General features: G+C 29.4%; 1 protein-coding gene and 1 pseudogene across 2 annotated transcripts; one reads left to right on the top strand and one right to left on the bottom strand.

Moving 5' to 3' along the window:
- Positions 1 to 1,731: 1,731 nt before the first annotated feature.
- On the top strand, positions 1,732 to 2,647 carry LOC124836286 (putative WRKY transcription factor 43 pseudogene; annotated as a pseudogene). Its single transcript, XR_015783680.1, has 2 exons — positions 1,732 to 2,039; positions 2,291 to 2,647. The product of XR_015783680.1 is annotated as a putative WRKY transcription factor 43 pseudogene (transcript).
- A 3,044-nt stretch (positions 2,648 to 5,691) lies between these two features.
- LOC124836310 (SUMO-activating enzyme subunit 1A-like) lies at positions 5,692 to 11,469 on the bottom strand. The gene is made up of 12 exons (XM_088103293.1): positions 11,379 to 11,469; positions 11,204 to 11,306; positions 9,864 to 9,965; positions 9,633 to 9,684; positions 9,262 to 9,457; positions 9,067 to 9,146; positions 8,826 to 8,942; positions 7,370 to 7,420; positions 6,716 to 6,782; positions 6,332 to 6,435; positions 6,154 to 6,258; positions 5,692 to 6,079 (listed from the first exon to the last, which is right to left on the bottom strand). Exons 1-12 carry the CDS (start codon positions 11,452 to 11,454, stop codon positions 5,975 to 5,977), a joined length of 1,158 nt encoding a protein of 385 aa, XP_087959419.1. The 5' UTR covers positions 11,455 to 11,469; the 3' UTR covers positions 5,692 to 5,974.
- Positions 11,470 to 12,288: the final 819 nt, after the last annotated feature.

Below are 12,288 nucleotides of genomic sequence, written 5' to 3'. Positions count from 1 at the left end.
ATAAAATTTTGAAATTACACTTTATAACATATTAATCAAATTTAAATATTTAAGTAATATTTAACCATTTAATCGTTTAAACAAATACGTGGGCAGAAAAAAAAAGCTACTAGTTGTAAAAATTCAATTTCTTTACTTCTTTAACAAGTTCTAAATTTGAATATTCTTCTAATTTTACATCCAAATAACTTATTTTATTTTAAAAAATAATTCATCAATGAATTATTCTTTTAAATTCTCATTTTAAACGGTGCATAATTATTATTTTTTCACAAAGATTTATTCATAATGAGATTTTGGAGTGAAGTTAACTTGAATTTTCAACATGCATGAACATATATATATATATATATATATATATATATATATATATATATATATATTGAAATGTAATGGTGGGAGATATTTTGACGTTACCTCTTTCTTGGTAGCTGCTGGAGAAGTTGGTAACGTCCTTTTCTTCAGCAATTTCATGGAAAGTTGGTGTTTTCTTTATTAATGATTGTAATAACCTATTTCACGTTCATGCCGCCATGATTCACGAATCATGTTTCTCATTTCATAATCTTAATATCCCACGTTTCTTCAGTTCACAAAATCCTCACGTCTTTTATCAACTAATAAATATATTACTAATCTTTCAATTTAGAAGCAAAATTAAAATTTGTTCATTTCTAAAATTTATGTTTTCTATTTTAAATTTTTAAAATAAAAAATTAATGTAGTTTTCTTAATTTAATTATGTAAATTTTTTTATATGTTAAATAATGGTTTAGAATAACATTTAATATATCAATCGTCAATCTAAAATTCATTTCATATATTAAAAAAGTTTAAAGCAATACGTTTGCATAATTATATTTATTTATATTTAAAGTTGAAAATCAAATTTTGATAAATAATAGATAATACGAATCATTATAAGAAAATAATAAATTTTAGATACGCTTAACTAATAGCGTGGTTTTATATTCCATCTATGCTTAATTAATTTATTTTTTAAACATGAACAACTTAGATTTCACACACAACTTATTCCTCTTGTTCAGTTTTTGGGTTAAATAAACTTTACAATAATTAAATTAATGCTTTTTCAATTGACCAAAGTCACAAGTTAGTACTTTTGACATGGAAGATTGGAATTTATAATGTCTGCGCACATCACTTGATTAGATTCCATGTTATTCACGGCAACTATGACCAAATGCATGCTAAAATACAAACTCTTAATCTAGAATTATCAAGATAATACTATGAGAGAAAACATTTGAATTATTGTAATTTGTTTTGAGTTTATGAGATGGAGGATATTAATATTTCTGAAATTTATCAAGATAAACTTAATTGAAATAATAATATTTTAAATTTTAATTATAAATCTTAGTTATTAAGATTGATTTTTGTTGAGACGTAGGATTGAGGTCAATTCAAACTTGAAATGACTCGCAAAGAGGTTTGTAGTTGGATAAATAACATTCGTGGTTTGTTCATTTTAAGTTGATTAAGATTTTTGACCATATGTTTGAGAAGCTTTTAGATTGTTCGGCTAACTAACTAGTTGGATAACACCAAATACATATTGAGATTATATTATAGTATACGTTTTTTTCATTAATAAACATCTTTAAATAGAATTATAAAATCTAGAAACAAAATAAAACTATTTTTAATTTATACGTTGAATGAAAAAAAAAATGAGCAGTTTGATATATATGTAGCTTGTGCTGAGTCATGTTCGACTTGACCAGACCTGTTGACTTGCTTGCCGCCCTCATGTTTCACCTTCTTCCAATTCATCTATTCTGTTATATACATATCTTCTCCTTTATTCCTTCTTCAATGGACAAGATCAAGTGCTGTTCATCTTCTCCTTCTCCTTCTTACTTTAAACTCCCTCGTCATCTTCATCATCAGGTTCGAGAACAAATGAAGCACCGCAGATTTGCATTTCAAACAAGGAGTCAGGTTGATATACTCGATGATGGATATCGCTGGAGAAAGTATGGCGAAAAGTCTGTCAAAAACAATAAATTTCCTAGGTTTCTCATCTTCTTCCCCTTTTACTTTTCTTTTTCTTCGAACTTCTACGTACTTCAAATTAATCTTTTAACACTTTTGCTGATATTCAAAAACATTATATTCATGTGCGATATGAAAAACTTAGGCATATAACAGAACATTCTCAACCTTTTATTAAAGTATGCTACGACAACTTTCGTTTGAAAATTTCTAAGTGTTTCCTTGTTTGAGTTCCATGATTGGTAAGTTTTTGTTACTTTGGTTGTATCAGAAGCTACTACAGATGTTCTTATCGAGGTTGCAACGTGAAGAAACAAATCCAACGACATAGCAAAGACGAAGAGATTGTGGTAACAACCTACGAAGGGACACATTCTCATCCTGTGGAAAAGACAAGTGAAAGTTTCGAGCAGATACTCAGAAACCATCACATATATAGCCTCACTCTTTAATTACAGTATCTCCAAAAAATGTTGGAAAATATTTAGTCGATAGCATTTCAATTTATTTTCAGTTTTAACTCTTGAATATTTTTCATTCTTTAGACTAAGTTTAAAGAGACAGAGAGGAAAAAAAGTAAGAATATCTCAATATATTTTTATATAATACATTCTTTCTATTTCTTTTATATCTATCTCCATGCATATTTTCTCTTCTTCTCAAATATATATCTTCTTAGAGCAATTCCAGCACTAAATGTAAAACCTTTATAACAATTTATGAAGAGGTACATCTAAAACATTATGTTTTTCTATGACAATGTTACTGTTCCAATTTGGATTATTAATCTTCATCCAGAACACATTTGACCATTCTTATTTGTTTAATATATGCTATATTATTGAGTAGTTGTAATTTGAGTCGTTTAATAAAGTGATTTTAAGTTCAACTCTTTGATTATGAATTTATTTAAGTAGTTTTAGCATTAAAATTTTAAAAACCGTATTACCTGTTTATTTATTCGTTTATGAAAAAATAATTAATCAAAGGTTTATCAAACACAATATTCTCAATTTTAAAAAAATAATTCAGTATATAAATTAGATTAGAGGTTGAAGCCTTCATTACCATGAGCACCCTTATTCCCTTTCCACATAAAAAAATAAAAACTATGTTCCATAATTTCCTCTTCTGTTAGCAGACATAATGGAATAGATGGCTCATAGTATATTCTAGTCTCTTTTGTCTTTTATAGTTGAACAGTAATAAACATACTCTGTAAATTGATGTTATATAATAAGTATCGTAATTATTTATAATAAATAATTATAACTCATTATCACAATAATATAAAAAAATCATTCAAATAAAACAAAACATCTATTAAGAAAAACGCTTAAACTAATAATTTGTGACCCTTATTTTATAATAATTATCATTCTAGCCCTTGAAAATTTGTTTTATGGCTAAAGCAGTCGTGTAAGAAACAAAAAGCTTTACTGCATAGCATAGGATCCAAATGCAGAAAGAAATCGTGTAAGTAACAATAATACTCCCAAATCAATCATATGTTGGAAATTGTTCATAATTTATGATTTTTATCGGATTTTGAAATTTAGTTAACGGTTTATTAGATTTAGGTGAAGCGAATTTATAGCAGAATTCAAAATTTTGAGGAAGCTCTTAACCGAATTTCTAAGTCCATTAAGTGCACGTCTATATTTTTTTTATTTGTTATAGTTTTCTTTATGTATTTTCTATTTTTTATATGTATTGATTTTAATATTTTTTTTGAATTTGTTTGTTATAAATATGGAAAGAATGTGAGGTGTATCTACTTATCAGCCTAAGAATTTTTCATAAAGGAGACTTACGACGTCAGCTCGTAAAAGGGATCATCCTAAATAAGTTGGAGTATTATGTAATCCTTCATGAGGAGCACTAAGATGTTATTAAGGAGTAGGATGATGTTGTTGAACCTGTAAAGATAATGAAACTTATTTTATAATAGAACAAAAGAATAATAGTTTTACTTGCACAAAATGAGATCCATGAACTAATTGTATACATATTAATCAATTATGATCACATCATATTAATTATATCAAGATTGTCTTATATCAGAAGGTGATGTACTATATAATGAAAAGATCGTAATATTTTGACAATATGACATACAAATTATGATCACATCATATTGATTAGTAGTAACATAGTCAATGTATGATATAACATAACATCATCATCATCTAATACCCCACTTTTTTTATAATAATAGTAATAATAATACCTCAAGAAATTATTAAAAAACATAGAAAAATAAATTAAAATAAAATAGTTAAAAAAATTTAGAAAAAAAAACGATTTTCTTATTTAGATTTTGTAATATTATGTGTATCTTAATAGGATTTTAAAATTCGACAACTTCTTTAAAAGAATTTCTAGAATCTCAGTGAGTTTTGAAATTCGATAAATTTACTTAATTATATTTTAAAATTCGATTAATTTTTTAAATTGAATTTCAAAATTCAATACATCAAAAACTTAATGAAAACAAATATATTAAGAAATATAAAATTTAAAACCTTTAAAAAAAACTTACATCTAAAACATAAGAGATGAAATGAAGAAGATGAACTAAGCAAAGTGGTTGAGAGGTTTTGTGTTTTTTAATGAAAACTTACCTCTAGACCACACGACAAACGAGATAACAGAATGAAACAGAAAAGACTTAGGAGTGCATGACAATAAATGTAAAACCAACAATGAATGCAATTGGATAGTGCTTAACTAATTTTATTTTTTTATATATATTTTACTGAAGGAGAAAACTATAAATTTGGAGATGCTGTGAAAAACCTTATAACGACTATATATTTAACGCATATTCATAACTAAGTTTTTTTTTTTTGTTTTAGGTGAAAGTATATTATTCACACACACTACACAACAATTTAAATATAGTAAATAAAAAACTTCTATTATATATTAAGTATAGATTACCGAACCACGAAGAAAAGTATGAATACGGGGTGTGTAAAAACTTTGGCAATTATTACTTTTGACAGAATAAAAGTTATCTAATTAACAACTAATTTTTTTTTATGATCATACACATGGAGGATTAACAGAAAAAGAAAGCTGGGATTGAAAATATAATTAAGATTGTGGGAAGGATGAACAAATATATATATTTTTCTTTTCTGATAAGTTGGAACTAAATAGAGATCTAAACAATGGCCATAAAAAACAGTATTCTTCAACAGAAATTAACGGGGGAAATTATATTATAATAAATTTCAGTAATACATATAGGTTAGTTAAATTTATAATCTATAATAAAAAATCAATTCATGATGCATGCTTAAAATTTGTAAATGAAAAAATGTACATACATAGATATTTGTGTGTGAATTTATTGCTAATAAATAACCCCAGTATCAGAATTGCAAATAAATAACAAAAATAAATAAACTTCATATAAAAGAATCATTGAATGACATTAAAAAGTATTATTATAAACAATAATCAAATATATTTTTTATTATTTTGCTTACACATAAAATGTAAATTATAATAACCTGTATCTATCATGCTGTGTTACCTATTATGCAATTTAATAAATAGTTAAGTAAAAAAATGAAAAATAAAGTAAATGTTAAATTTAAGAAAAATAAAAAAGATTTAAAGAAAAACAAATAACCAGGTGTACCCACTGAAGAACACATAAACTAGGAAAATAAGGCTTCATAACTTCAAAAGCCATTCGATGATGAAATACAATCCACGGTCAAAAGTGCTTACATACAGTTGAGTGACTAGTGTCTTCATAGCTAGAAGATCCTAACTGTAACTGTCATTAGTCTAGATAAATAATTACCAACTACGAAACTATGAGTAGTTAATAAGAAGGGTCAGTTTCTTCTTATAGATCTTACAACTTTACTAGTTTTCTGTGCTGTTTTTGGCAAAATCTTGCGTCACTGATTTAGATTACCGAAAATTCAGCCATTAATCAATTCGCAGAGATGTCCTCTATAATGCCCTTCCCATCGAAAACATCAAAAAAGAAAAAATTCTTGAGGGGGTCTCCTTTTCCAGAAATTGCTTTGATAACCTCCTGAGACAATAAAGTCAAATTCGTCAGTTCAATATCACAAACATTTTTACAAGGCAATGAAAAGTAGTCAGTACCTGTCCAAGAATGCCCCCTATAACGGCACAAACAGGAGGAAATTCTTTTGCATTTGTCACCAATCTTTCTAAAAGAGTGTCAGGCACATGAGATTCGTTGAGAGACTGTCAACACAAAGATCAGATATATGAAGGACTTTTGTAATACCAGCAAAATAACAAATTTCAGGAAGCATACTTGTGCGGTGCATAGGTCCTTTTTCAGCTTCAGAACAGCAGAAAGATCTGCAATTGAAACTTCCCCAGCACTACGTCCTTCGGCCTCTTCAAACTTTTCGATTACTGCATCGGACAACAAAACGTTAATGACTGCTGCACATTTGTCTATAGACCAGACTGATCATAAAATTCAAAGGAAGAGAACAAAATAGAGATGTATTAATTGTTTACTTCAGAATGAAAACAATCTTGCTTCACACACGAGATGCAAGCTTTCACTCCACGTCTTTGTTAACACAGTCTAAGGACCCAATCAACGGTAAAGTTTTCACTTTCCAATTGATTAGAATCCCTTTGTTTTCTTGTGTATTACTTACAAACAGAGCAGTACAGTTTACCATACCTCTCATTGCAAAGTACAGCTTTGACATTCTCCTGTGAAGTGACCTCCAAGGTACTGACAATGCATCCTGTAGGAAAAAAAAATAGTCATACTCACGAAAATAGCTCTCAACTACAAAAGGATGGTCACTCCAGTAAACTATTAAAGACATAGACAACCAAGACAAAATCACAAGCACAATAACACTAATCCCACATCTGCCATTTGAGATTGTTACAGACTCAATTTTATTTTACAAAATCAACACAACTCTGAAATTTTAATTCCAGCAAAGAAATCATATGGGAAGCATGACAGACCTGAAGTACATGATAGAAAAGAGGGTACTTCTCTTTTCTGACTTCTAGATTATGATACTAGGTTCACTGAATTTAAAAGTATGCATTTGAAGTCATACCATGGGTATCTGATGTAAATTAATAGTATGGCCTGCTATAATGATTACCGGTTGCATCAACTACCCTTCGAATCAAAATAAACATAATATATCAACTGTTATTTTCATTTCTTTATGCAAATGATAAACTATAGGAAAAAGTTTTGAAGGTCTTATGGATTGCACCACATACTATTTTGGGAAACATTAAAGGATTTCTCCACATAAGAAGAAATACAAGGTAGTATTGCAACTATAATGAATAAAGACTGACATACCTCAAAAGAAGGATATTTCAGATCGCATTCAATGGTTTCATCCTGTTTTTTCTGCCAAATAAAAATAGAGCGTTAAAAAGAAAATAGATGCAGCTTTAGAAAGCACAGGATCATCTAATGCTTATAATTTACTACTTGGAATCACAAACAATTTATTTCTAGTAACAAAACATAAGCACGGTTGTTAAACTCAAACATACTATGTAAACTTATGAAACTCCATAAAGTTGAACTGAAAACTCTGAAGAGTTTACTCAATATGAAAATTACAAGGTAAACATTGCAAGGTAACTGAAATATTAATATTATTATTTTAGCTTATTATATTATATTTTATTTAGTTATATATATATATATATTTATTTATCCCAACAACATTGCAGGGTTGTTAAATTCAAATGTTATTATATATTTATCCCTGTTTTCTGATTATGTATTATTTATTCAATATCAGAGTATCCCATAGTCTTAAAATGATATAACATATGACTAATAAAAAAACAGTAAAAAATACACAACAAACCCAAAAAAACCTATAAAAACATTTTTTTTTGTCACAAAACATAGACAAGGTTGTTAAACTCGACAGTCCATGTAAACTTACGAAAGCTCCATAAAGTTGAACTGAAAACTTGTAATAATTTACTCAATATGAAAATTACAAAGTAAACATTGCAAGGTAACTGAAATATTAAATTTTATTATTTTAGCTTATTATATGATATTTTATTTAATTACTATATATATATATATATATATATATATATATATATATATAAAAAAATTCAAATGTCATCATAGATTTATCCCTGTTTTCTAATATATAATTATGTATTATTTTTTAAATATTAGAGTATCCCATAGTCTTATAATGATATAACATATTACTAATAAAAACAAGAAAACCCCAACAGACCCAAAAAAAAAGCCTATAAAAACAACCTAATCTGCTTCTTCCATCCAACTCCCTTCCTTAACAAGAACAGATAACAAAGAGACTTCTGGCAGCACAAATGGTGCAATTGCAACACCAAAATACATCTTCTTGGAGACGTAAACCCGTCCCAAGTCTACAAGTTTAATAACCATGAGCATGAGAAAAAAACAAAAATGATTATGAAAATTCTTAATGAGTCTAATTATCAAATAGTAAGACATACAATCCACAATAAAGGGCATCACTATGAATACCAACTTACACGTTCACTAATCTTTCTGTTTTTATGATCTTGTACTTAGGCTTCGCTTGCAGCTTCTACCACTAATAGCAATAAAAAAAATACCAAAAATGACGACTTTTTATTCATTGAAATCACAAATAGAGTAGAGATTGAATTCTTTACAAACCATCTTCATATAAAAAGCACAGAAATTGACTCAACAAAATCAAAGAAATAATATCTAGTCATAAAATCATATAATTGTGACAAATTAGTTCCACAAAAGTGAATGGTACCTTTGAATATTTATAATCCTGCAAATCAACAAAAACTTCACCACACGAATCCCTACAGTCAACAGCATAAAATGCTACACGTTTTGATAGCTTTCTGCATTTGTCATTAGCCAGTTTCTACAGCAAAAGCAATAGAGGCAAACAAGAATGTTAAAAGACACTTTACAGTATGAGAAATGTGTAAAGTAATTTTATGTACAGTAAATGTACAGCATCAGAAATAAAAAATATTCCAAATTACTTTGGCTGAAAGTGAGCAACAACTGACGACGACAACATTGAACTTGCTGAAGAATTCAACACCAAAGCTTGACAAATCCCCTGAAGCCAAGATGAGTGACATAAAAGTACAAACAAAACATAATGTCAAAAGCCACAAGAAAACAATGCAGAAGCAGAAACCAAACTAAGAAGGGAACGGGTGTGAAACAAAAACCTTTCTCAACTGAAACACGAACCATAGGATTGAAATCTTTAAGAGAATTACAACAAAGCTCCGCAAGGGTCTTTCCACCATACACATCCTCAACAGGAGGGATGAGAAAATTTGAGGAAAATGCCTCCTCAGTGGCAACCCGATCATCTACTAAAGTCAGACTACCTACTCCAGCAAGAACAATATTCTTGCAAAACTGACCAACAAAAGTAAACTCAGACACCATACAAAATGACAAAAACGCGAGAAGGATACAAATAAAGTGCAAAAGGAACAACCAGTAACCAAATCCAACATCCTATTTCACTCATTTTTATGTTGTGTGTCAAAGTCAATTTTGAGAAACCAACAAGATAAAGTGGTGGAATTACCTCAGCTACAGTTCCTTTCATTCCATAGACTAAGACATGAGCTTTGCTTAATCTAGGTAAACCAGAACAACAAAAAAGAAACTATAGTTAAAATGCTGAATAGAGTGATTGCTTAAATTTTTAAATTAGATACAACGAAAAAAAAATAGCAGAATATAATTAGGTTATGAGAAAAAAGTAACAAAACAAATCGAAACAATTCAGAATTTGAAAACTAAAAGAAGAAAGAACCTTCTTTGAGCATCGGCTCCCCAAACCCTAATTTGGCGGTCATACAAAGCAGTCTCCTGCGCCGTCAACTCCTCGCCGTCGCCCTCCATTCCGAGCCGCAACCTGCTCCACGACATCATCGAAACCTTCACTTTCAATTTTCAAATTCGCAAATAATAAGAAACAAAGTACAAATTAGCAACAATGACAAACACCCACTGTCGCTGAATCCCCTCAAAGGCAAAATTCCGTTTCTCGCTTCAAGCTCTCAGTAGCGCACGGAGGAGAATAATGGGTAATGGTGAGTGTGATTTTTTGGGGGTCAACTGCACCAGAAGAAAAGCGCCAAACAGCAGGAGCCCAAGATCAAGAAAAATGTAAGCCCGAATAACTTAAATGGGCTTCGTCACTTTGGATCCATCTAACTGGATACCTAATTTGGGCAACAAAAGGCCCATGACGGAAACCTTATTTGTAAATCATCTGGTTACCAGATGGAATATGAACAAAGATTCCTATTTTTATAAATCTTCTCGTGATCAGAGCTAATTATGTATTTTATTTATTAAAAAACAAACTACATGATAGATAATTTAGAATAACTCACAATGAATTGTATTATCAGAATTGGAACTTCAAAGCACAAATCAAATTAAAATAAAATGCATATAACAGAAAAACGAAAGATACAGATGAAGAACACAAAAAGCCAAAGAATAATTTTATAAATTAAATATATATTGTAAATTTGATTTAAACCATGTGAATAATATTAAAAAATATATCTTAAATTTAATTCAATCTAATAAAATCAATTTGAAACAAAAATGTATATTATAAATTAGTTTTACGTTTAATAGATGTGATATTTTAATAAATTATAATGAAATTTTGTTGGAGAATATGTATATTGAAGAAATGATTAAATGGGTTTGTGATCAGAAGAAGCAGGAGAGGGTGTTTTTGTGGACCTAGAGATGCGTAGTGGAGTGTAGGTATGAAGTTGAAAATCGAAATATCGGCTGGTGTGTAATAATTTAAAATGTGTTCTGTCCTTATCCATTTTGTTTGGGAGAGCACGGCTTCACGAACGAAGATGATTCCTCTCCATCTCCCTCACCCCAAAAAACTATAAGCAACCTTTTTGTTTTATTTTGACAAAGAAAGTGGCAACATGGTTTTAAATGTGTGGAGTTCAAGGTGGTCCAAGTTTAGGTAGTGCAAGTATTTGTCCAAGGTCTGGTAGAGTTTTCTAGAGTAGGCATCCATAGCACTGCTAGATTTATCACTTCTTCTTTGTCAACATCCCTACGTATTACACTGCCTTCACGAAATTCACAGACAAAAACGGGTAAACTTGCCTAGAAAACAGAGAACGAATTCCTTTTATTTTCTTCTTCCTCCAAACAACATGCTTCCTCTTTGCATCCTCTCCTCCACCACCACCCACTATCCACTTCAGTCCTAATACAATAACAACAACATCATTTTCTTACGTTTCTGTAGGAGAAATTCAAACGAGAGAGAAAGAAAAACCTGTATCAGGCAGAATATCGCGGTTGGAAACTTCCACTCTGGTCCACAGACCCATTAGATTCGCATTATGGGTCATGAATGGTAACACATAATTTAAGTGTGTCGTGGCTAAAATTACGTGTACTTGAATTTCCCCAATGTAGCACCAAACCCTACCTATTGAATAAATCTGCTCTTGCCTTAACTGGCTATGGCTATCTATGCCTCTCCTTCTGGGAGCATATATATCAATTTATTTACTCTTGATGGTTTAATTTGAAAAACGAATTTGAAAGGTCGCGTTAGTGGAAGTGCAATGTGCGTGTCTTGAGATTTGAAACGTGCCCCAAGTGCAAGGGAAATGTTAACTTCACCCAACTTTTTTAAATGTCAGCCTCACCTATTCAAATATCTTTAAGACTCACACGTCTATTCTACCTCACTCACATTCACTTGGATTATTAAACTGCGTCACCACACCATCTTTTATTCAATTTAATTCACTTACCAAGCTTTCCAGTTGATCAAATCGACAACCACTTCAAACTCTCCTCAAAATAACATACTTCTTTTTGTATCAACATTACATAAATCCACTTTTCTTCCTAAATTCTAAATTTAAACAACAAATATTATCATGTTATGACAAAAATCAAAATTCGAAAGGTCGATGTCCCGTTGTAGGTACACATTCCTATTAAAATAATATAATTTTGAAAAATATCAAAATATATGTTTTCAACGGGAAATAGTCAAAATTAAATAATTAACTTTTTTTAGTTGAGTTGTTATATATTTATGATTAGAAATTGTAAGGTTGTGGATTTTATTTTAATTTAACAAAACATAAAATACTCTTATTAAAAAAATCATAAAAAATGGTTATAGAATTGAGTAGAAATATTAACAAATTTTATTAAAGAAAAGAATA

Source organism: Vigna umbellata, chromosome 1 (assembly GCF_029865625.1).
Source record: "Vigna umbellata cultivar VRB3 chromosome 1, Vumbellata_1.0, whole genome shotgun sequence".
Lineage (NCBI taxonomy): Eukaryota > Viridiplantae > Streptophyta > Magnoliopsida > Fabales > Fabaceae > Vigna > Vigna umbellata.
This window is presented reverse-complemented; position numbering and strand designations above follow the sequence as displayed.

Coding starts and splice junctions, on each gene's coding strand:
- LOC124836310 (XM_088103293.1), bottom strand. CDS start 11,454: ATGACCCATAATGCGAATCTAATGGGTCTGTGGACCAGAGTGGAAGTT. Junction 8,943..9,066: donor GTTGCTCACTTTCAGCCAAA/GTAATTTGGAAT, acceptor CTTTTGCTGTAG/AAACTGGCTAATGACAAATG. Junction 6,080..6,153: donor TAGGGGGCATTCTTGGACAG/GTACTGACTACT, acceptor TTATTGTCTCAG/GAGGTTATCAAAGCAATTTC.